Source organism: Salmo salar, chromosome 10 (assembly GCF_965601325.2).
Source record: "Salmo salar chromosome 10, fSalSal1, whole genome shotgun sequence".
In the NCBI taxonomy this organism is placed as follows: domain Eukaryota; kingdom Metazoa; phylum Chordata; class Actinopteri; order Salmoniformes; family Salmonidae; genus Salmo; species Salmo salar.
In genome coordinates, this window is record NC_138300.1 from 11,147,556 (window position 1) to 11,174,044 (window position 26,489).

At 42.3% G+C, this 26,489-nt stretch overlaps 1 protein-coding gene across 1 annotated transcript in view; it reads left to right on the plus strand.

The window, feature by feature from the left end:
• Positions 1-21,076, plus strand: part of LOC106613494 (PEX5-related protein-like) — a 227,169-nt gene extending 206,093 nt beyond the window's left edge. Inside the window, exons 4-9 of the mRNA XM_082956582.1 lie at positions 5,659-5,802; positions 7,083-7,153; positions 8,916-9,125; positions 12,101-12,263; positions 15,160-15,317; positions 15,670-21,076. Of these exons, the coding sequence (XP_082812708.1) occupies positions 5,659-5,802; positions 7,083-7,153; positions 8,916-9,125; positions 12,101-12,263; positions 15,160-15,317; positions 15,670-15,871 (948 nt within the window). The 3' untranslated portion in view covers positions 15,872-21,076. The remainder of the gene's footprint in view (positions 1-5,658; positions 5,803-7,082; positions 7,154-8,915; positions 9,126-12,100; positions 12,264-15,159; positions 15,318-15,669) is intronic.
• Positions 21,077-26,489: the final 5,413 nt, after the last annotated feature.

Sequence of the window (26,489 nt, forward strand, 5' to 3'; positions counted from 1 at the left end):
TAAGACTCCTGAACATCTAATCAAATGGCTACCCAGACTATTTGCATTGCCCCCCCCCCCCCCCCTTTTACACTGCTGCTACTCCCTGTTGTTATCTTTGCCACTTCAGCATGCTTTTGTGGCACAGTCGATGCCACGCAGGGCTACAGGCTAGGGTAGAAGGTTCGCTGACCACCACAGACGAGCTCCCTCTCCTTGCCTGTTTCATTACACTACGATCAGAACCGGCTGCAGACAATGATCAGCTATGGGGGAATCAGATTTTCGACATTTATAAATTATATAAAATATATCTAACAAATTTTCCACCAACAGGTTTCTGTGCCAATGCACCACAACCAATAAACAAAGCATACCGACTTTGGACACTTCAATACCATGGTTTGCGTTTTCAACACCACAATAAATAGACTATGTAAATCTCGACAAACAGAAAAGACTTCCCTCCCTACCTTGTAGGCTTACCCAGTATTCGAAGGCTTGGCTTGACAATCTCCAAATGTCATTAAACATTTTGGTGTTTTGTAACAGATTTTTTTCTTTACAGTCATAAATTGGCCACTGCACAGTTTGGAATGATTGATTTTATTTGTCAGTTAAAAAAATACAAATATACACAAATATTTTGCACAATAGCGTCAGGGACTTTTTACATATACAATTGCATAGATAGACACATTACAGATATAGAGTTGAAATAATGCTCAACCTCCAGATGAGTATGAGGAGGGAGTTTAATTACAATTCTTACAAGCTTGTTTGGCTTGAAGCTTATTCTTTAGATGTGTGGGGCTGCTGGTGAACCATGATATGCAGGCATAATCAAAGTGACACTGGACTAGCGCACTTGCCAGAGTCTTTAGGGTGTCTATTAGCGAGGTTTCCATCCAACACTTTCCTGTGTTTCGATGTGTAGCATATGAAAAACTTTATAGCCTATTCTTCTTATTGGTTTTTAGGCTACTTTCCTAAAACAATGATTGTCCACCTCATGGTTCAGCTGTCAGAGATTTGAGCACTGAATGTATCAGGGCATTGCATACATGGGCCTATAGGCTTAGGTGTCCACTGTGTGATATTAATATTTTAATAAATATATAGCCTATATAAAGGAAGAAAAGATGCGGCCTAACCCCAGAGAGATAGAGATACAGTATGCATGTGGCATGCTACGACACCGACATGCTTTCCGTTTTTGGCATATGTCTACTGCGTCTGCTATACAGATAAAAAGGTACAGAAGGAGGTAAATTAATACATTTTCGATCCAAATATTTTGTATAAAGATAAGCATGATATTCTTACATTAGTAGGCCTGAAACAATCTTTGTCCCCTCAAGTTCAACTTTCGGTGTCAGTTGGAGCGCCAGTGTGCACTGCCTTCATATCATAGGCCTGCAGTAGCTAAAGCTTAATAATAGCCACACCGTACGAAACCTTCACAAACGTTTCTAAACTTTATTAGGGCAATATCAAAAGTAAGTAAAGTCATTGTTTATAGGGAAAATACGAACAAAAGAGCAAATGTAAACCAGGGGAAAAATGCACTAACCTCCCCTGTGGCCCCCACCCCCACCCCAAAAGCAAAAAATTCTGTTTGACAACCCTCCCCAGTAAATTGTGATCTCTCTTAGTTGTATATTTGAAGGGCAGGCATAGATAATAGATACAAGATAAGCCCACCCAACAATAATCCCACTCAACATTGGGTTCTGAAACTTCCTTGCTCCCGTTAAATTCATACAGTAGCTGAGTTCATGTTCATATCAGTAATCTTTGAATCATTAGAACAGTTAGATTATCCGTGACCTCTCTGTGTGTATCCTACTCCTCCCCTTGAATTTGCAAATCCACCATGACTTAGAACAAGCAATAGCTAGACGAGATGGTTTCAAACCTGGAACTCATAAGCATATGCTTACTTAGGTGCAACGCAAGCTGTGAAAGCATATGGTTGAGCTACAGTGCATTCGAAAAGTATTCAGACCCCTTGACTTTTTCCACATTGTTACATTACAGCCTTATTCTAAAATGTATTACATCGTTTTTTTCACTGATCAATCTACACACAATACCCCATAATGACAAAGCAAAAATAGGTTTTTAGATTTTTTTAGCATATGTATTAAAAATAAAATGCGTAAATATCACATTTACATAAGTATTTTTTTTATTTTTCTTGGGGGGGGCTGTGGGAGGGGTCTCAGATGGTTGAGGGACAGCTATTGGGGAACTGTGGGGGGATCTTGGAGGGTTCGGGTCCCCGATTTTGCCCTTGTGGGGGGGATCTGTCAACGTGCCCTTGAGCAGGGCATTGACCCTGGATGCTTCTGTGTGTCGCTCTTCTGTGTGTTGCTCTGAGTCTGTTGGATGACTGGTGTTGGGTAGTTGTTGAGCGGCTTCACTGCAAGTATATTGTTTGTTCAATAAAAAAAAAAGTATTCAGACCCTTTTACTCATTACTTTGTTGAAGCACTTTTGGCAGTGATTACAGCCTCAAGTCTTCTTGGGTACCTGTATTTGGGGAGTTTCTCCCATTCTTCTCTGCAGATCCTCTCAAACTCTGTCAAGTTGGATGGAGAGCGTCACTTCACAGCTATTTTCAGATCTCTCTACGACATCCCTATGGTGAAGCATGGTGATGGCAGCGTCATGATGTGGGGATGTTTTTCTGAGGCAGGGATTGGAAGACTAGTCAGGCTTGAGGCAAAGATGAACAGAGCAAAGTACAGAGAGATCCTTGATGAAAACCTGCTCCAGAGTGCTCAGGACCTCAGACCGGGGCAAAGGTTCACCTTACAGCAGGACAACGATCCTAAGCACAGAGCCAAGACAACCCAGGAATGGCTTCAGGACAAGTCTCCGTCTGTCCTTGAGTGGCCCAGCCAGAGCCTGGACTTGAACCCGATCGAACATTCTCCCATTCTTCTCTGCAGATCCTCTCAAGCTCTGTCAAGTTGGATGGGAAGCGTCACTTCACAGCTATTTTCAGATCTCTCCAGAGAGATACGCCATCCCATCTGGTTTGCGCTTAGTGGGACTATCTTTCTTTTTCAACAGGACAATGACCCAACACACCTCCAGGCTGTGTAAGTGCTATTTGACCAAGAAGGAGAGTGTTGGAGTGCTGCATCAGATGACCTGGCCTCCACAATCACCCGACCTCAACCCAATTGAGATGGTTTGGGATGAGTTGGACCACAGAGTGAAGGAAAAGCAGCCAACAAGTGCTCAGCATATGTGGGAACTCCTTCAAAACTGGTGAAGCTGGTTGAAAGAATGCTAAGAGTGTGCAAAGCTGTCATCAAGGCAAAGGGTGGCTACTTTGAAGAACACAAAATATATTTTTATTTGTTTAACACTTTTTTGGTTACTACATGATTCCATGAGTGTTATTTTATATTGCTGATGTCTTCACTATTATTCTACAATGTAGAAAATAATAAAAATAAAGAGAAAGCCCTGAATGAGTAGGTGTGTCCAAACTTTTGACTGGTACTGTACATATTTATTAAAATATTAATATCATACAGTGGACACCTAAGCCTATAGGCCCATGTATGCAATGCCCTGATACATTTAGTGCCCAAATCTCTGACAGCTGAACCTTTCGGTGGACAATTATTGTTTTAGGAAAGTAGCCTAAAAAAACAATACAAATAATAGGCTATAAGGTTTTGCATATGCTACACATCGAAACACAAAGTGTTTTTAAGGACATGTAAATGTCGCTCATTTGGCCAACATCCCTCGTTTATTAATGGCATTGGCTGTGCCAGGTTGGATCTGAATGCATATGGATGTCCGTAAAATTTCTCAAATGTCCAGTAAATTAAAATCATCCTAAAGGAAACTCTGAAATGGCATATTGTTTTTTGATGATTTTAGAATATTTGCATAAAAATCTGTCGCCAATTGGATGTTAACCTCGCTATAGACACCCTAAAGACTCTGGCAAGTTCGCTAGTCCAGTGTCACTTTGATTATGCCTGCACATCATGGTTCACCAGCAGCCCCACACATCTAAAGCATAAGCTTCAAGCCAAACAAGCTTTTACTTAAACTCCCCTCTCATACTCATCTGGAGGTTGAGCATCTCTGTAATGTGTCTATCTATGTAATTCTATGTATATATGTAAAAAAAATAAAAAAAATAAATAGGGACCACAATGGAAGTCCTTGACTTTATTGTGCAATCCCAGTCACTTTTTAAAATCTTTGTGTATATTTGTATTTTTTTTAACTGACAAATAAAATCAATCATTCCAAACTGTGCAGTGGCCAATTGATGAATTCAAAAAGTTAAGAATTACATTCAGAGATTGTCCAGCCAAGTCTTCAGAGCCGGCTGCAGACAATGAGGTTGGGAGGGATGCACTTTTTGGGGGGAAAACGCAAACCATGATATTGAAGTGCCTGAAGTCAGTATTTTTTGTTTATTGGTTGAGTGGTCCATTAGCACAGAAACATGTTGGTGGAAAATTTGTTTTGTTACATTTTATATAATATAGCATCAAAATGTTCAATCTGATTTACCCCTAGCTGATCATTTAATATAGCATCAAAATGTTAAATCTGATTTACCCCTAGCTGATCATTTAATATAGCATCAAAATGTTAAATCTGATTTACCCCTAGCTGATCATTGTCTGCAGCCGGCTCTGATTGTAGTGTAATGACACAGGCAGGGAGAGTGAGCTTGTCTGTGGTAGTTGGCAAACCCTCAAACTTTTGGCCTGTAGACCTGCGTGGCTTCAACTGTGCCACAAAAACATACTGAAGTGGCAAAGTTGATATCCATGTTTATAAACACAGGGTCCCTACTGTTATTATTTGTGGTCGTAAACATTATTTTTAGTTAATTCTATGAAAGGGGAGGGTGTTACATTTTTTATTACAATACAAGAGGAGGGTTTTGTGATTTTTTTTTTTCTTCATTTTTTACATTGGGAAGGTTGGTACATCATTTTTATATGACACCTTGAGTTCAATTTTGATCTGTCCCTTAATAAACCGTGGTATCAATCCACAATGGACTAGGACAAGATAATTCGCGCCCCTAGCCGAATTGGAGTTGATGACAACGCAAAGACTGTCGTTCACTTGCTAGTCGGAACTAGGTAACTCTGAAATTTGACTTGCTAACCTAGGCAGAAGAGTCGAATCCCAAGTTTCCCATTTGGGAGGTACCAGAATCAACCCATGGGAAGCTTTACACAAATAGTTCATTTTAACTCTAACGTTCCAATTTCCGACTAGCACGTTAACGCGGCATTAGCTACAGAACTTTAGACAGACGCATGCAGTATTAAGCCAGGGAACAACTTGATTAGCCAATGAGTGGCCAAGCCCTTGTCACCACTACAACTTGTTTATTCTTTAAAAACCAGCCCTGTCGCACTATCGCCAGCTATTGCGCTCATAATAACAGCTGTGAAAATAGGAAACATATTTCTGACACACCCCCGGACCTATAGTGCTACCGCCAGTGCTTAGATTTACCATTAGGTTTGTTAAAATAGAGCCCTGGGAGTTTTGCTTAAATATTGTATTCTAGAGGAAAGTTGCTCAGGGTCACCATTTTTTTTTAAATACAGAGTCAGAGCGCTGACATTGCTGATGTTCCCGTTACTGTTATTTTATTCCCATTGGTGACAGGGCTACTACTTTCACACGGACAACCCCTACAAGGACTGGCCCAATGCATTTGAGGAGGGGTTTCGAAAGTCCAAAGAGGGAGACCTGCCCAACGCTGTCCTGTTACTGGAGGGGGCCATTTTACAGGATCCCCAGGACTCAGAGGTGAACAGGCACAGGGGGCTGATGAGACACAGGCACAGCAATCACACACATTTCCAGCATGACTTTCACACAGGACCATAATATACTGGCAATCAGCCTGTTCAGATAACACCATACTCAGAACTTCACAAATCATGTGTATGGTCAACACTCAGAGAGTGCTAAGTGGCCGACGCTGATTGCTAGTGGCGGACTGGGGAATTCTGTTAAGTAGAGTGGTTTACTGTAGCAAAACTACGCTTTCTTCATCTCCCAATGAAAATTGTCAATTTTCCCAATGGGGTGAGTAATAGCTATTTTCTCATGTTTTTCTCTCCTGCTCATTTCCTCTCTATTGTAACAGCAGTAATCTCTTTACAGCCTCAGAGAGCCCACATTAATAGAAAACGGAACTCGGGAATGCCCTAAAATTATTCCACAGTGTATGGAACTAATATGATCACAAAAGTCCTCCTAGCGTGCTTGGTTGCTTATCTCTCTGCTGCAGAGACCTCTGGATAGTTTGTAGCTAATGTCACCCTGACATCGATACTCACAAATTCAGTATCAATGTCAATTCACAAAATAAACCAGAATGCGGATTAACCTGCATAGATCATATGTTTCTTCACAGAGACTGAAAGATGGATGTAATCTAGTCTGTTTGGATTGCAGATTCAGCAACTGTCCAAATGCAATCCTTGGATGGTATGGAGATTCAAAGTTGGGTTTCAGAACTTATCAGGTACACCTAATGAATTTGGTTGGTTGCCAAGTGTCTCGAGTGAGCCTTTCCAAAAGTAGTATGTGAAATATGCCCCGCAACTTGATCTCATTAATTCATTCTTATTGGCTCTTCAGAACAATACAATACCAGGATGCATCATCTTAATAGGAAACCCCCAATACCAGACTGAGGAGGAGGCTCAGCAATCCTAAATGAACTTGGCTGGCAGAACACTACTGTTTCTGTAAGAAGACAAACCTCAAAGCTATTCACCTTGCAATATTAAGTGCTTCAATTGTATTTTGATGTGTCCTAACTTCACCTTAGACAAACTTCAGACAAAAGTTTGTATTGCAGAGACTGTTTGAGATACAAGATGCTTCCTGACTGTTCTGTTCTTTACCAATGGCAGAAGTGGCTGTGTGAGTGGTACTTAGAGCATTGACTGCGAGTGTGTCATCCTATGCCTCAGAGAGTGCTGAGCTCTGCATCTGGACCACACCGTGTCTCCTTGGAGAGGGTGTTAAGCCCAGGTGATGACCCTGTTGTTCAATGCTTCCTATTGTCTCCCCAGGCTTGGCAAGTGTTGGGGACCACCCAGGCCGAGAATGAGAACGAGCAGGCTGCTATTGTCTCCCTCCAGAGGTAAGGAGGTGTTACTGCGCAGCGTGGACCCACAGGCTTCACCACAAACACGGCAATACACTGCACGCTCTGTAGTTTCGAATATTCCTCAACTGCTTCAGAAATGTATAGCCGTCTGTGGTAAACCGTGGGGTGTTGGGTTGAGCATGCAGAGATTAACACAGAGACCGGGAGGTTTTAGTCAGAAAACACGACTTTAGTAGGCCATAAAATAAACTTAACAAAGAAAATCACATAGGTTTGGCTTGGTCCTTCTTCTCAGCTTTGGCTCTGTGTCTGTCCCTCCCGGTTCTCTTCCGCGGTGTGCCACAGTGCTCCTTTTATGTGTCCTCGCCGCCTGGTTGGCACTTCCCCCTAATTACCTCCATTTGGAGCCATCCGTGTCGGGGTGCCCAGCTCGTGTACTCCCAGCAGAGGGAGCCAACGTCGCAGCACGTACCTCCCCTCTAATACCACCCCCCGTGGTAAACCTCCCGGGATACCACACATCTTAGATGAAAACCCTTTTTTATGTTAAAGTTAGATATTGTATCTAAGGTATTCAAAGCCCTGTTTCTAGGCTAAGCTACTACTACATTTTATCGACTGGCTCGGTCTACAGCCATGAAGAAAATACATTTTAATGATTTTTTTTCCTTTGAATATACATGCCACATGGTCCAGTGGATTATATCGGGGAGCCAAAGGTGTCGTGCTCCACAAGTGGAAAGATGGCCCATTTTATATTACCTTGTCAGAAGGCACGCTCGGTCGGTAGATAGGACAAACAACAGATCAAGCAACAGCTTGATCCATCTGTGAGAACGTAAACACTTGCAAGGAAATCAAAAGAGACACAGAACAGCAACACAGACAGTACTTTTACGCTCAATGCACATCCACAAATTGCTGATCCAATTAAATGTGCATTTCATAAGATCCTAGGCCAGTGCTTGGATTTCATTCACTGCAGATGAATGCAACCATCTTGTACAAAGGAACAACATTAAATCAAGTGCATTTGGGTTAATTAATCATTGATATTAAAACCAATGGTTTAAAACTGTAACGCTTTTATATAATCTCCTCAGAATGACTCATCTCCTGAAATCCAGCACTGTTCCGTTATTAATACCACACTGCTTTTACATTTAGTTTTTGCTGACTTTTAATGTATTCCTGAGGAGCCTGGATTAGAGAACTCTGAGAAAAAAAGAAAAGTTCTAGCAGATAACACGTTATCTTAAAAGACGAACGGAGCTTCTGCACTGTATACCAATTGTAAACTAACTTTATAGAACATTCAGAGACCCATGGCACAGTAGCAAGTCTGCCATAAATAATTTGGTTTTCCTGAGATAACAAGGAAGTTGTAGCATGGACTGTCACAAATCTCAGTGGAACATTTGATGAAAGCCAAATCATGGTTTGGCTCTTCCCCGAGTGCTCGCTAATCCTTGTTGTTCGTCCAACATAGCTCTTTTAATATCTCATAATATTATAGTTCTGATGCAACACTGCGAACAAGACAAAACCTTTTTCTAAGTGGAGAGTAACAATTGCAAGCCCCAAAGTAACTCCTATGAACCAAACGCTTTTGAAGGCAATATGCTTGCCTGGGATACTTGTATGTCACCCCAAGAGGGGACTAGTCTTTGCCACCTGACCCCAGCCTCCTGATGTTCCTTAGCTGTGGCCTGTCCAAATTAGTGTCTGTCAAACCCTTTGAAGTGCTCACTACCCCTATTCACCCCCTCTTCGCCCCCTCTCTCTGTATCTCCAGGTGTCTGGAACTCCACCCCAACAACCTCCAGGCCCTCATGGCCCTGGCGGTGAGCCTGACCAACACGGGCATGAGGCAGGATGCCTGTGAGGCGCTGCTGTGCTGGCTCCGCCACAACTCCAAGTATAAGCACCTGCTGAAGGGCAAGAGACACCTGGCGGGCTCCCCGGGCTCCCAACGTGGGATGTCTCGTGTCTCTACTGTGGGCAGGTATGAGAGGTGTAATATAAGGACTGGATAGCACTAGCAAAGATCCCATAGGTGTAAATGCATGCTCATTTTGTAGGAGAATCGTATAGGAAGACTACAATACGGAGAAAGAGGAGAAATGCAGGCCATTCAGGATTACACAGTTAACATTGGAGAAGTATGCTCCAGGGCACCTTCATTCAAGAGCACTAAATCTGACATCTATCACTTTTTTAAAGCACATTGCTGGCATTCTCTCTCTCTCCTTTACAATCTCTTAGCCTGAGCACTGTGACAATATTACGGAATGGCTCATTCATGCATATTTTATGCTACGGTGTGCTTTATTCTCAGTTATGTTATTTTTAACAGTTTCATTTTAGAAACTCAGTTGTTTCAGTGCAATGACTATTACCTCCTGTCATAAATGAAAGGAAACGTTATTTCAAGGTTTTTCAACCACAGCTGGTGTGGGCGTAATTTCCTTGCCGATCGAGCAAGCGTGCTCTCACGTGTATTCAATGTTAAAACAACCACAATTCAGGGTGCTCTTTCCTTTTCAAGGCATACTTTTAGGTGTCACATGAAAATAATGATCAGTTAGGAGCCTATACAGTGGGGGGAAAAAGTATTTGATCCCCTGCTGATTTTGTACGTTTGCCCACTGTCACAGTATCCAACGAAGGTGGCGCCCCTCCTCGGTCGGGCGGCGCTCGGCGGTCGTCGTCGCCGGCCTATTAGCTGCCACCGATTTATGTTTCTGTGTCTTTTGGTTTTGTCTGTCTATCCCGCACCTGTTTCGTGTCTGTCATGAGTGGGGGGTTATTTAGTGTGTATTTTCAGTTTGGGTTCTCGTGCGGGATTGTTTTATGTCAACTCTGGACAGTTGTGAGTGAGTGCTGCGCTCGTTGCTAATTATATTTACCGGGCTGCGCCCCGTGCGTCTTTTGTTTTGGGAATGTGTTTTCCCGAGTTGAATTTATGTGCGCCCTGTGCCTTTCGGCCTCTTGTGTTGTTCCCGGATTTTCTATTAAAACCCACTATTACTCCGGACCTCTGTCTCCTGCACCTGATTCTGCCTCTCTACTGATCCTGGTAATCGTGACACCCACTGACAAAGAAATGATCAGTCTATCATTTTAATGGTAGGTTTATTTGAACAGTGAGAGACAGAATAACAACAAAAAAATCCAGAAAAACGCTTGTCAAAAATGTTATAAAATGATTTGCATTTTAATGAGGGAAATAAGTATTTGACCCCTCTGCAAAACATGACTTAGTACTTGGTGGAAAAACCCTTGTTGGCAATCACAGAGGTCAGACGTTTCTTATAGTTGACCACCAGGTTTGCACACATCTCAGGAGGGATTTTGTCCCACTCCTCTTTGCAGATCTTCTCCAAGTCATTAAGGTTTCGAGGCTGACGTTTGGCAACTCGAACCTTCAGCTCCCGCCACAGATTTTCTATGGGATTAAGGTCTGGAGACGGGCTAGGCCACTCCAGGACCTTAATGTGCTTCTTCTTGAGCCACTCCTTTGTTGCCTTGGCCATGTGTTTTGGGTCATTGTCATGATGAAATACCCATCCACGACCCATTTTCAATGCCCTGGCTGAGGGAAGGAGGTTCTCACCCAAGATTTGACGGTACATGGACCCGTCCATCATCTCTTTGATGTGGTGAAGTTGTCCTGTCCCCTTAGCAGAAAAACACCCCCAAAGCATAATGTTTCCACCTCCATGTTTGACGGTGGAGATGGTGTTCTTGGGGTCATAGGCAGCCTTCCTCCTCCTCCAAACATGGCGAGTTGAGTTGATGCCAAAGAGCTCCATTTTGGTCTCATCTGACCACAGCACTTTCACTCAGTTGTCCTCTGAATCATTCAGATGTTCATTGGCAAACTTCAGACAGGCATGTATATGTATTCTTGAGCAGGGGGACCTTGCGGGCGGTGCAGGATTTCAGTCCTTCACGGCGTAGTGTGTTACCAATTGTTTTCTTGGTGACTATGGTCCCAGCTGCCTTGAGATCATTGACAAGATCCTCCCGTGTAGTTCTGGGCTGATTCCTCACCATTCTCATGATCATTGCAACTCCACGAGGTGAGATCTTGCATGGAGCCCCAGGCCGAGGGATATTGACAGTTCTTTTGTGTTTCTTCCATTTGCGAATAATCGCACCAAATGTTGTCACCTTCTCACCAAGCTGCTTGGCGATGGTCTTGTAGCCCATTCCAGCCTTGTATAGGTCTACAATCTTGTCCCTGACATCCTTGGGAGAGCTCTTTGGTCTTGGCCATGGTGGAGAGTTTGGAATCTGATTGATTGATTGCTTCTGTGGACAGGTGTCTTTTTTACAGGTAACAAGCTGCGGTTAGGAGCACTCCCTTTAAGAGTGTGCTCCTAATCTCAGTTCGTTACCTGTATAAAAGACACCTGGGAGCCAGAAATCTTTCTGATTGAGAGGGGGTCAAATACTTATTTCCCTCATTAAAATGCAAATCAATTTATAACATTTTTGACATGCGTTTTTCTGGATATTTTTGTTGTTGTTCTGTCTCTCAGTGTTCAAATAAACCTACCATTACAATTATAGACTGATCCTTTCTTTATCAGTGGGCAAACGTACAAAATCAGCAGGGGATCAAATACTTTTTCCCCCCACTGTATAATGAATTCTCCACTTTATAGGAAAAGCATGACTATCAAATCCTCTAGTCAACAGTGAGATGCAGCCCCCTCTAACTCTCCCTTCACTTCTTCCTCCTCTCACTCGCTCTCTCCACCTCGCTCTCTCTCTCTCTCTCTCTCTCTCTCTCTCTCTCTCCCCAACTCTATCTTCTCCCTTCCCCCGCACTCAATCGGTGTGGAAATCGAATAAAGTGGACGCAGGGGGATGAACAGCGCTGTGAAAGGACTCTCTCAAGAGCATTACTCTGCTGGTTGCCAGTCTGTCTCTACTCCATATAGGCTCTAAGCCAAGTTTGTCTGCCCACAGCTCCCAATTGCTGGAGGTCAAGGAGTTGTTCCTGGAGGCTGCCCAGCACAACAGGGATACCGACCCGGACCTGCAGACGGGCCTGGGCGTGCTGTTCAACATCAGCGCTGAGTTCAACAAAGCTGTGGAGGCCTTCAATGCTGCCCTGTCGGTGCGGCCAGAGGTAGGGGGGGGCAGTGTAAACACTTTACACACAAACGTGCATATGAACGCGCACACACACACACACACACACTATGCACACGCACACACACACACACACACACACACACACACACACACACACACACACACACACACACACACACACACACACACACACACACACACACACACACACACACGACTGATCAAGGTCACGAATCCCCAAAACACGACCCAAGATAGCGAGAGAAAGGCAGAGTTCATGCAAACAGAATCACTGAGGCACACCAAACTGTCACACAAATCACTGAAGCACTTCATCCCAAACTTGAGAGAAATCCACTCTCATGAACTCCTGATTCACCCTCCCTGCACTACAGCCTCTGCTTGGTGCAGCGCAAGCCCCTATCCTTTAACACTAGGAGAGCAGAGAGCGTTGACTCAAAACAAATGTACTTTATTACTCTGCTATTTTTTTACTGTGCCTTCAGGAAGTATTCACACTGCTTGCTTTTTTCCACATTTTGTTGTGTTACAGCCTGAAATGAAAATTGATTAAATAGTGATTTTTGTGTCACTGGCCTACACACAATACCTCATAATGTCAAAGTGGAATTATGTTTTTAGAAGTTTTTACAAATTAATAAAAAATTAGAAGCTGAGATGTCTTGATTCGATAAGCATTCAACCCCTTTGTTATGGCAAGCCTAAATAAGTTCAGGAGTAAAAATGTACTTAACAAGTCACATAGTAAGTTGCACGGACTCACAATATGTGCAACAATAGTGTTTAACATGATTTTTTAATGTCTACCTAATCTCTGTATCCCACACATACTGTACAATTATCTGTGAGTGTCACGGTTGTCGTCGGTAATGGAGGACCAAAACGCGCAGTCTGTAAGCTCATCTTGACGTTTATTAACTTCCCAAAATGAACACCAAAATAACAAAACAAGTGAACAAGTGATATACAGACAGTCTGACAAGGCTAAACTCAGAACAATCTCCCACAATTAAACAGACAAACACACCCAACTAATATAGGACTTCCAATCAAAGGCAACACCACACAGCTGCCTTCAATTGGAAGTCCACCCCAATTAACCAAACATAGACATACAACTAACTAGATCAACATAGAAATACGTGAAACTCAAACAGTGCCCAAAAACCCCGGAATACTAAATCAAATGCCCTTACTACAAAAACACCACCCTGAACCACATAAAACAAATACCCTCTGCCACACCCTGACCAAACTACAATAACAATTAACCCTTATACTGGCCAGGACGTGACAGTGAGGTCCCTCAGTCAAGCAATGAATTTCAAACATAGATTCAACCACAAAGACCAGGGAGGTTTTCCAATGCCTCTAAAAGAAGGGAACCTATTGGTAGATGGGTAAAAAAAGCAAACATTGAATATCCCTTTGAGCATGGTGAAGTTATTAATTACACTTTGGATGATGTATCAATACACCCAATCACTACAAAGATACAGGTGTCCTACCTAACTCAGCTGCCGGAGAGGATGGAAACCGCTAAGGGATTTCCCAATGAGGACAATGGTGATTTTAAAACAATTATGAGTTTAATGGATGTGATAGGAGAAAACTGAGGATGGATCAACAACATTGTAGTTACTCCACAATACTTACCTAACTGACAGATTGAAAATAAGGAAGCCTATACAGAATACAAATATTCAAAAACATGCATCCTGTTTGCAACAAAGCACTAAAGTAATGCAACAAATGTGGTAAAGCAATTAACACTGTATTCAGGACACAAAGTTATGTTTGGGGAAAATTAAATACAACACAGTACCACTGTCCATATTTTCAAGCATAGTTGTGGCTGAATCATGTTATGAGTATGCTTGTAATCATTAAGAGACTTACCCAGAAAGACTCACAGCTGTAATCACTGTCAAAGCTGCTTATACAAAGTATTGACTCAGGGGTCTGTATTTCATTTTCATTAAATTTACAAAATTGCCTAAAACACGTTTTATCTTTGTCATTATGGGGTGTTGTGTGTAGATGGGTGAATACGGTAGTGTTCTTTGAAATAAATTATTTTATATTCTAAGACCTTCATAAATACAATCAAATGATTATTTTTGCAATACCATATCTGAAATATATTTATTAGACTGTTAAAATGTTGACGTTAAAAAGAAGCTTTTCTTATGTTAACCCTGTCCTGCAGTGGTGAGCATATCAGCACAAAAGCCAAAGCGCACCGTATCAGGCCGTGTCCCTGTATATGCAGATATAGCCCCAAGTGGGAGACGCGTACTCAACGAGAGGACTGACTTAATGATGCAACTGAACAGTCCTCAAATTATCCTTGGAACTTCAGCGTTGCTAGGTTTTCACAGGGTGTTTTGCCATGTGAGGTAGAAATAATGTACCACGAAGCATACAAGTCCAATCACAGTAACTAAATTACAGTCATTTACACACCCAAGATACTGTGGAAGAACAGGCAAATTATGTACTGCTCTCAAAAATGCTTTATTGTAGTGTCGAAATTGACGTTATATCACAGACAAAATTCTACTTAATTTGACTTGCAATACTTCTCTGCCAAAGCAGGCACTGTTAGTTTCTGATAGGACTTCGCATTACACTACACAACAATTATCATTAGCAACAAATATGTTCCAATAGTAAACCATTTTAGTGATGTAGTGCCTGATGGAATGAATCACAGTGCAAAAAAATCTGTGGTTCGTTGGCCCCAAATCTGCCAACAAACCACATACCCTCAGTCGACAGTTGCTAGGTTCACAGACCATGACACTATCTGACCCTGTCTGAAACCAAACGTCAAAACCAACCACTATACTATGTGTCATCATTCTCCCCTCCGGTGTTGACTCCTTCCCCCTGTCTGTCTCCTCTAGGACTACCTGCTGTGGAACCGCCTGGGTGCCACACTGGCTAACGGGGACCGCAGCGAGGAGGCAGTGGAAGCCTACACCAGAGCCCTGGAGCTCCAGCCGGGCTTCATTAGGTCCCGCTACAACCTGGGCATCAGCTGCATCAACCTGGGAGCGCACAGGTGGGTGAGCAAGGGGGCAAGGGGTGGTGGAGGAGGGGGGGGTTGTGGGTGGAGGTCTAACTAAGAGCCAGCTGGTGCTCTCCGACACAGCACCTGGCACCGCAGCAGAAGGCTTTGAGTTTCTGCTCTGGTAGAGTCATTGGAGGGGAGTGAGGCAGAGACACTGAATAACATTGAGCCTAATAATGTTTTCTTAGACTTGAAGTTCAACCACTGTAATGTTACAAGTATCAGCAAAGTCCCTATTAATATGTCAAACACATCGGCCTTAAACCTAGTAACACTCGCTCTAATGTAATGATAGCAAATAATCACAAGGTTCTCTAATGGTCAAGTCTTCCTCGTCTTTTAGGGAGGCGGCCAGTAACTTCCTAACGGCCCTGAGTCTGCAGCGGAAGAGCCGGAGTCGGCAGCTCTCGCACCAGGTCATGTCGGGGAACATCTGGGCCGCCCTGCGGATAGCCCTCTCCATGATGGACCAGCCGGAGCTCTTCCAGGCGGCCAACATCGGAGACCTAGACCTACTCATGAAAGCCTTCAACCTGGACATGTGAGTGGAGATGAGCATGGAGACAAGGCTCTACTCTCCTACCAACAGCCAAGAATCCAAAGTGTACAGATGGAAAGAGCGGTTTTGTCCAGTTGATGACTAGTGTGTGGTCTTTTTTGCACGCACTACAAGAACTTGCCTATCTTTACTACTCCTAAGTACCTCTGCGGTCTTGAGTTCTGCATGTGCTTGAAGAAGAGACTATTTTGCGATGAATTTGCACTGCAATTTGTGATTTTCCAGAAGATCACAAGGACGGGCAAAGATTGTACAAGTAGGGGAGAGCGGGGTAAGTCATGCCAATGGGTTGGTTGAGCCACCCCTTGTTTCTAGGAAACCATACACAAAATTAATCATGTGACCAAATATTTAGGAAGGGGTTATCATTTCATGAAGTCTGTGAAGAAAGAAACCACATGGAACAGGTGGTAAGGAAGTTAGGTCCATGAAAACGATTTTCACAAAGTCAAATTAATGTATTATTATAGGTTTCATGATGCTTGTATCTAAACCAAAGTAGATCGTTTTAAGACTGGTTTATAGATCAGTTTGGGTCTCTATAAGCTACAATATGAGGTCCTTAACCTAGCATGAAAGTGCATCATTGTAGCTGTGTGGCCTAATATAGTCAAAATGGTTGCTTTGGAGTAAATTGTGCCATTTGGTCAGGGACAAGTTGAACCAATGGCTAATCAGTATATCCCATACAAATGATGCATAGTATTTTGTCAGTTGTCATGCATATGAACTCGATAGTGCATTTCTATTGTTACAGAGCAGACATCATCATGCCCTGTGCATACAAACGTTTTTTTTTTAAACCTGGGATCTAGCCCCACGAGGTTCTTGAAAGAGCAGCCAAGGAAGTGAGAGAAGGGAATAAGTCTATTTGAGCAGCAGCAAGGGATGAAAAAAGAATGACAATGAAGACCAAAAAGAAAACAAAGATTTACCTGTGTGCTATGATAGAGTAGCAGAGGCACATAAGGTCTTGTCTGATGACATGGAGTCTGAGCTTGCTAAACAGACCAGTTTTATGGGCTTAGTAGCAGAGAACTTGCCTACGAATTGGTACATTGAAACATCATCCCGGTCCCTGAAATCTTACCCCAAGGTGTTTCCACTTACCCTGTCCCCTTGCTTAATTTACCCCATACCTGGGGTAAGTTATGCCAAGAGACCATTTTTTTGGGACATTCTGTTTTCAAAACATACTGTATGTTTACATGAATTCAGATTATTTCCAGGGATACACAACATCCTGAAATATATATAGATATCTTTGTTAGAAAGAATATGATATTCCCCTTGACGTAGTGATGCTGAATGTAAAAAATGTCTCAGCATACCCCACTCTCCACTAATGCCTTAAAGAACACCGAAATTAAAACAAGCGAATTGCGTGGAACTGAGCTAGAGAGAGAAAGAGAAATGCTGAGAATACTGTTGCTGAACAGTGTTGAGGTTTGACAAAAACGGTTTCCTCATCCAACTACAGTACTTCAGAGTGTTCGGATTGTCACACCCATCGACCTACAGGAAGGATTTAGTGAGTGACATCAAGACTACACCATAAACTGTAGGACTCAAACCGTTTTCATCAGAAAATCAAACGTTCCTTTTTAGAGGTGGTTTTATCCTCTTTTTAGGGAGGAAAAGCACTGCATGGAAACTAAAGCATTTTCCTAAAATAATTCAGTGGCACAAACTTACAAAAGTTTTTAATTCTTTAACTTTTCTTGCACTTTGAAAACAAACTGATAATTTCCTCCGATCTTACTGAAATTTGCAGATTGTGAAGCCTTACTCGAAACACATGCTAAAACAACATTTACACAATTTTTTTGCCAACTAATGTAAGTCATTTTCAGATTCATTTTTGACTTTCTTTAATACTTGGCATCCTCCGAATCCTTCATGATTCGTGGTGTGCTCAACTCCGTATTATATTTGTCCGATTTTCCCTTACTCTCATTGGTTGATTTTTTTTTAAATTTCACTCAGATGTACTTCACGTGTCAGAAACACATTCCGTTGAATTTGTTCAGGTTTGTGCTTATGGCTGGGATGACTTTCAAACTATTCACTCATGTCATATTACTAAATCAAAAGATTAAGCTTTGTAGTGAATGGATTTGAGGCATTACACTATTTTCTAGAAGACAGCGTTTTTGTGCAACATGTTGTATTGCTTTACAATATGTAAAAGGTAATGTTGAAGGTCAGAGGGCCCTCAAAGGTTACAAAACATCACAACATCTCATGTTAATGTCAGGTTTATCTAAACACAGCAAAAAAAAGAAACGTCTTCTCACTGTCAACTGCATTTATTTTCAGCAATCTTAACGTGTAAATATTTGTATGAACATAAGATTCAACAACTAAACTGAACAAGTTCCACAGACATGTGACTAACAGAAATTGAATAATGTGTCAAAGGGGGTGGTGAAAAGGGGGGGTCAAAATCAAAAGTAACAGTCAGTAACTGATGTGGCCACCAGCTGCATTATGTACTGCAGTGCATCTCCTCCTCATGGACTGTGCCAGATTTGCCAGTTCTTGCTGTGAGATGTTACCCCACTCTTCCACCTAGGCACCTGCAAGTTCCCGGACATTTCTGGGGGAAAAGGCCCTAGCCCTCACCCTCCGATCCAACAGGTCCCAGACGTGCTCAATGGGATTGAGATCCGGACTCTTCACTGACATTCCTGTCTTGCAGGAAATCATGCACAGAATGACCAGTATGGCTGGTGCCATTGTCATGCTGGAGGGTCATGTCAGGATGAGCCTGCAGGAAGGGTACCACAAGAGGGAGGAGGATGTCTTCCCTGTAATGCACAGCATTGAGATTGCCTGCAATGACAACAAGCTCAGTCCGATGATGCTGTGACATACCCCCTACACCATGATGGATCCTTCACCTCCAAATCAATCCTGCTCCAGAGTACAGGCCTCGGTGTAACGCTCTTTCCTTCGACGATAAACGCAAATCCGACCATCATCCCTGGTGAGACAAAACCGCGACTCGTCAGTGAAGAGCACTTTTTGCCAGTCCTGTCTCGTCCAGCGACGGTGGGTTTGTGCCCATAGGCAATGTTGTTGCCGGTGATGTCTGGTGAGGACCTGCCTTACAACAAGCCTACAAGCCCTCAGTCCAGCCTCTCTCAGCCTATTGCGGACAGTCTGAGCACTGATGGAGGGATTATGCGTTCCTGGTGTAACTCGGGCAGTTGTTGTTGCCATCCTGTACTTGTCCTGCAAGTGTGATGTTCAGATGTACCGATCCTGTGCAGGTGTTGTTACACGTGGTCTGCCACTGCGAGGACGATCAGCTGTCTGTCCTGTCTCCCTGTAGCGTTGTCTTTGGCGTCTCACAGTACGGACATTGCAATTTATTGCCCTGGCCACATCTGCAGTCCTCATGCCTCCTAGCAGCATGCCTAAGGCATGTTCACACAGATGAGCAGGGAACCTGTGCATTTTTTTTGTGTGTGTTTTTCAGAGTCAGTAGAAAGGCCTCTTTAGTGTCCTAAGTTTTCATTACTGTGACCTTAATTGCCTACCGTCTGTAAGTTGTTGGTGTCTTAACGACCGTTCCACAGGTGCATGTTCATTAATTGTTTATGATTCATTGAACAAGCATGGGAAGCAGTGTTTAAACCCTTTACATTGAAGATCTGTGAAGTTATTTGGATTTTTACAAATTATCTTTGAAAGACAGGTTCCTGAAAAAGGGACGTTTCTTTTTATTGCTGAGTTTAGTTACACAGTGAGATAAACATTTAGTTGTTTGCACATAAGCATTGGTTTATGTAGGAAGTAAATGCAGAGCTAGTGATGGTTCTTTGCTTTACTAATGAATGTGTTCCATTCTACTTAGTGTCTAGCGGCCCTGTTCTAAAAAGTGTCACCGAAATAAGCCCAAAAATATATACCCTCGTGTGAGAGAATTATTTTCTACAAGATCAAACAAACATTATCCCTGTGTGCGTACACTACCAGTCAAAAGTTTTAGAACACCTACTCATTCAATGGTTTTTATTTGTACAATTTTCTACATAAGTGAAGACATCAAAACTGAAATAACACACATGGAATTATGTAGTAAACAAAAAAAGTGTTAAACAAATCAAAATATATTTTATATTAGCGATTCTTCAAATAGACACCCTTTGCCTTGATGACAGCTTTGCACACCCTTGGCATTCTCTCAACCAGCTTCACCTGGAATGCTTTTCCAACAGTCTTGAAGGAGTTCCCACATATGCTGAGCACTTGTTGGCTGCTTTTCCTTCATTCTGCGATCCGACTCATCCCAAACCATCTCAATTTGGATGAGGTCGAGGGATTGTGGAGGCCAGGTCATCTGATGTAGCACTCCATCACTCTCCTTGGTAAAATAGCCCTTACACAGCCTGGAGGTGTGTTTTGGGTCATTGTCCTGTTGAAAAACAAATGATAGTCCCACTAATCCCAAACCAGATGGGATGGCGTATCGCTGCAGGATGCTGTGGTAGACATGCTGGTTAAGTGTGCCTTGAATGTTAAATAAATCACAGAAAGTGTGACCAGCAAAGCACCCCCAAACCATAACACCTCCCGCTCCATGCTTTTCCGTGGGAAATACACATGCGGAGATCATCTGTTCACCCACACCACGTCTCACAAAGACACGACGGTTGGAACCAAAAATCTACAATTTGGAGTCCAGACCAAATTACACATTTCCACCGGTCTAATGTCCATTGCTCGTGTTTCTTGGCCCAAGCAAGTCTCTTCTTCTATTGGTGTCCTTTAGTAGTGGTTTCTTTGCAGCAATTCGACCATGAAGGCCTGATTCACACAGTCTCCTCTGAACAGCTGATGTTAAGATGTGTCTGTTACTTAAACTCTGAAGCATTTATTTAGGCTGCAATTTCTGAGGCTGGTAACTCTAACGAGGCAGCAGAGGTAACTCTGGGTCTTCCATTCCTGTGGCGGTCCTCATGAGAACCAGTTTCATCATAGCTCTTGATGGTTTTTGCGACTGCACTTAAAGAAACTATAAAAGTTCTTGAAATGTTCCGTATTGACTGACCTTCATGTCTTAAAGTGACTGCTTATTTGAGATGTTCTTGCCATAATATGGACTTGGTCTTTTACCAAATAGGGCTATCTTCTGTATACCCCCCTACCTTGTCACAACATAACTGATTGGCTCCACAAATTAACTTTTAACAAGGCACACCCGTTAATTGAAATGGATTCCAGGTGACTACCTCATGAAGCTGGTTTAGAGAATGCCAAGAGTGTGCAAAGCTGTCATCAAGGCAAAGGGTGGCTGCTTTGAAGAATCTCAAATATAAAAATATACATCTGAACACTTGTTTGGTTACTACATGATTCCATATGTGTTATTTCATAGTTTTTTATGTCTTCACTATTATTTTACAATGTAGAAAATGGTAAAAATAAAGAAGAACCCTTGAATGAGTAGGTGTTCTAAAACTTTTGACAGGTAGTGTAGTTACTAGTTGGCTCAGTAGTATAGCAGCGTCACAGTTAGTTTGCACTCTGCGGAACTAATGCCACCATCATGTCTAAAAAGAGAACAAATGACATGTCTATGCAAGAGAGCAAATGCCACATACAACTTCTGTACTGTAGCATTGCGCTGGTGTGTTTACCTGTCGGGGCCTACTGTATGACGGAAGAAATGTGTTTGATTCAAGGATCCCATGCAATATGGTTCAATTTTTAACTGTACAATTCCCCGGTCCGACTCAATGGACCAAAGGAAAATGCTATCAGGGTCTGGCAGAGACACCATTGCCGATTCATCTTCCAAATTGTACCGCTTTGATGTCATGGTTTGTATAAGCCAAAGCGATTGGGGGAATCTATCACAAAAATACAAAAAATAGTTCAGCAGTAGTTGCTTTATCAACTGTAAGCACTTTTCATTCCCCATTTAAGTTTATGGGTATTTAGGAAGGTTTGGCCCGTATAATATTTACAAAGAAATAAAGTCAAATGGGGCGAATAATTCAATTTAGACTAAAACACACAAACTGCCATTCATGCCAGCAAAGCATTCAGGTTTTGTAACCTTGGTTTGGCACTATGGCGAGGTCAGTTTCATTTAAGTCATCTCTGCAAATCTGGTTGAGGCTGGTTTGTAGAGGGTGGAGGGGGGCTGTACTGTCAGATTCATATTTTACTACTGCAGTCTGCTGAAAATTCACTTTGAATTTCACCTTAGACGTACTTGTTATGTCCTATAATCCCAATCAAGCCTATTGAAAGTGGTTCACTTGCTGGCTAAATTGAACCCAAATGTAATTGTAAAACAGGTTATGTAGCCCAATGTACTTGAAAAACAGATTCATTTCTGTTTATTTTGTATAAAATCTATTACATTCAAATGATCTGAAAATGTAATGACTCATTTTCCACATGGCGAAAGGGTTGGAACGGTGCAAATGCACGAGGAGGAAAACATCATGTGTGGAATCACTGCGGCCATGATGTTTAAAATATCAAGGAGCCAGAGGCAACTGCTGAGACACAGCACATACTGTATGTGCACACCACTGACAATCTGCATTGGAGGCTAGCTTTGAAGACCAGAAACACACAGGCAGACTGTACAATGTCAAAGGCAACTGGGCCAACACGTTATGGCATCCTTCCATTTACTAATCGATTTAGTCTGTTACCCGAGCACCCCAACTAGCAGATACTCCTTCACACACACACACACACACACAACCCTTTACTCCCACTACCCTCAACCCACCCAGCGAGCAAATGTGTTTGAAATCCGGTTGTAATGATGTAATTTAATCAGTTCTGCCCGCTAGGCACTATCGGGCCCCCATCATGATTAGCTACTCCTTGGTGTTTCATTTCAAAGTTAATCATTTACATTACATGTTTCTGTCCCCATGCCTTCTAGTTGCCCTAACTGTCAGCAGCGTATACACTGTAGTACAATAGTACACCGCCGAAACCAGGATTTCCTGGACCTTGTGATTTCTTATGGTCTAGCAGGCCGGATTTTTGCATTTTGAACAAAAATAATGTACAGTGCATTCGGCAAGTATTCAGACCCCTTGACTTTTTCCAAATGTTGTTATGTTACAGCTTTATTCTAAAATTGATTACATTTGTTTTTCTTCACCAATCTACACACAACACCCCATAATGACAAAGCAAAGACCGGTTTTTAGAAATTGCTGCAAATGTATAAAGAAATGTAAAAAATAGGTATTCAGACCCTTTGCTATGAGACTCGAAATTGAGCTCAGATGCATCCTGTTTCCATTGATCATCCTTGAGATGTTTCTTACAACTTGATTGGAGTCCACCTGTGGTAAATTCAATTGATTATACATGATTTGAAAAGGCAAACACCTGTCTATATAAGGTCCCACAGTTGACTGTGCATGTCAGAGCAAAAACCAAGCCATTACTTCGAAGGAATTGTCCGTAGAACTCAGAGGCAGGTTTGTGACCAGGCACAGATCTGGGGAAGGGTACCAACAAATGTTTGCAGCATTGAAGGTCCCCAAGAACACAGTGGCCTCCATCATTCTTAAATTGAAGAAGTTTGGCCGCCTGGCCAAACTGAGCAATCGGGGGAGAAGGGCCTTGGTCACAGAGGTGACCAAGAACCTGATGGTCACTCTGACAAAGCTCAAGAGTTCTTCTATGGAGATGGGAGAATCTTCCAGATGGACAACCGTCTCTGCAGCACTCCACCAATCAGGTCTTTATGGTAAAAGGCACCGACAGCCCGCTTGGAGTTTGCCAAAAGGCACCTAAAGGACTCTCAGGTGATGGAGAAACAAGATTCTCTGGTCTGATGAAACTAAGATTGAACTCTTTGGCCTGAATGCCAAGCATCACATCTGGAGGAAACTTGGCACCATCCCTATGGTGAAGCATGGTGATGGCAGCATCATGCTGTGGGGATGTTTTTCAGCAGCAGGGACTGGGAGATTAGTCAGGCTCGAGGGAAAGATGAACAGAGCAAAGTACAGAGAGATCCTCGATGAAAACCTGCTCCAGAGTGCTCAGGACCTCAGACTGAGGTGAAGGTTCACCTTCCAACAGGATAACGACCCTAAGAGCACAGCCTAGACAACGCAGGAGTGGATTCAGGACAAGGCTCTGAATGTCCTTGACTGGCCCAGCCAGAGCCCGGACTTCAACCTGATCGAACATCTCTGGAGAGACCTGAAAATAGGCGTGCAGCGACACTCCCCATCTAACTTGACAGAGCTTGAGAGGATCTGCAGAGAAGAATTGGAGACACTCCCCAAATACAGGTGTGCCAAGCTTGTAGCATCATACCCAAGAAGACTCAAGGCTGTAATCGCTGCCAAAGGCGCTTTAACTGAGTACTGAGTAAAGGGTCTGAATACTTATGTAAATGTACTAGTTTTCTTTTATATAGATTTGCACCAAGAAAATCTAAACCTGTTTTTGCTTTGTCATTATAGGGTATTATGTGTAGATTGATGAGGGGAAAAAACGATGTAATCAATTTTAGAATAAGGCTGTAACGTAACAAAATGTGGAAAAAGTCAAGGGGTCTGAATACTTTCCGAATGCAATGCAGTTACTTAGAAGATTTTTTTTTTTTAAATGTAACTATTGGCTTACCAACTATGTACACTACTGTAGAATATATATTTCTGTGTGTTGAGTTAGGATGCCCAATGACAAAGTCCTTTTTCTAGAACCATTTACCTTCTCAGGTGTGATGACTTATCAAAACCTAGCATGCTCCAAAATAACTTGACGATGTTCGCATGCTAGATCTTCTATGATTAACTTTGAATGCCCTTTTATTTTTATGCATGCATTGCGACTCATGAAGTGCTTTCTTTCCACCCTACTTATAAAAACAAAACATATGATGTTACATTGCAATATTTCTACAATGTACTTTTGATCGGCTGCATTTATGAAGTAAACCTACAGATAACTGCCAAAATAAAGGAAACACGAGTAAATGAGGGATACAAAGAATATTGAAAGCAGGTGCTTCCACACAGGTGGTTCCTGCCTTAATTAAGAAACTAACACCCAAGCAAGCTTAGGGCCATGTATAAAAAAGCCCAGTTGCCCATTATTTTGGCTACCATGGCTAGAAGAGATCTCAGTGACTTTGAGATAGAAGGGGGTTTAAATAGGGGGTTTAAAGGGTATGCGTGTGTGTCTGTCACCAGATCTCAACCTAAATAAACACTTATGGGAGATTCTTGAGCAGCGCCTGAGACAGCGTTTTCTTCCACCATCAACAAAACACCAAATTATGGAATTTCTCATGGAAGAATGTGTCGCATCCCTCCAATAGAGTTCCAGAAATGTGTAGAATCTATGGCAAGGCGCTTTAAAGCTGTTCTGGCGGCTCATGGTAGCCCAAAGCCCTATTAATTGGTGTTTCCTTTATTTTGGCAGTTACGTGTGTGTGTGTCTGTGTTCATACATACATACATACATACATACATACATACATACATACATACATACAGAACTGTGCAAAAGTTTTAGGCAGTTGTGAAAAAATGCTGTAAAGTAAGAATGCTTTCAAAAATAGACATGTTAATAGATTATATTTATCAATTAACTAAATGCAAAGTGAGTGAGCAGAAGAAAAATCTAAATCAAATCCATATTTGGTGTGACCACCCTTTGCCTTCAAAACATAAATTCTTGTAGGTACATTTGCACAAAGTCAGGGATTTTGTAGGCATATACAGTGGCTTGTGTAAGTATTCACCCCCCTTGGCATTTTTCCTATTTTGTTGCCTTACAACCTGGAATTAAAATAGATTTTTGGGGGTTTGTATCATTTGATTTACACAAAATGCCTACCACTTTGAAGATGCAAAATATTTTTTCTTGTGAAACAAACAAGAAATAAGACAAAAAAACTGAACTTGAGCGTGCATAACTATCCCCCCCAAAGTCAATACTTTGTAGAGACATCTTTTGCAGCAATTATAGCTGCAAGTCTCTTGGGGTATGTCTCTATAAGCTTGGCACATCTAGCCACTGGGATATTTGCCCATTTTTCAAGGCAAAACTGCTCCAGCTCCTTCAAGTTGGATGGGTTCCACTGGTGTACAGCAATCTTTAAGTCATACCACAGATTCACAATTGGATTGAGGTCTGGGCTTTGACTTGACCATTCCAAGACATTTAAATGTTTCCCCTTTAATCCACTTGAGTGTTGCTTTAGCAGTATGCGTATGGTCATTGTCCTACTTGAAGGTGAACCTCCGTCCCAGTCTCAAATCTCTGGAAGACTGAAACAGGTTTCCCTCAAGAATTTCCCTGTATTTAGCGCCATCCATCATTCCTTCAATTCTGACCAGTTTCCCAGTCCCTGCCGATGAAAAACATCCCCACAGCATGATGCTGCCACCACCATGCTTCACTGTGGGGATGGTATTCTCAGGGTGATGAGAGGTGTTGGTTTTGTGCCAGACAAAGCGTTTTCCTTGATGGCAAAAATAATCACAATTTTAGTCTCATCTGACCAGAGTACCTTCTTCCATATGCTTGGGGATTCTCCCACATGCCTTTTGGTGAACACCAAATGTGTTTGCTTATTTTTTTCTTTAAGC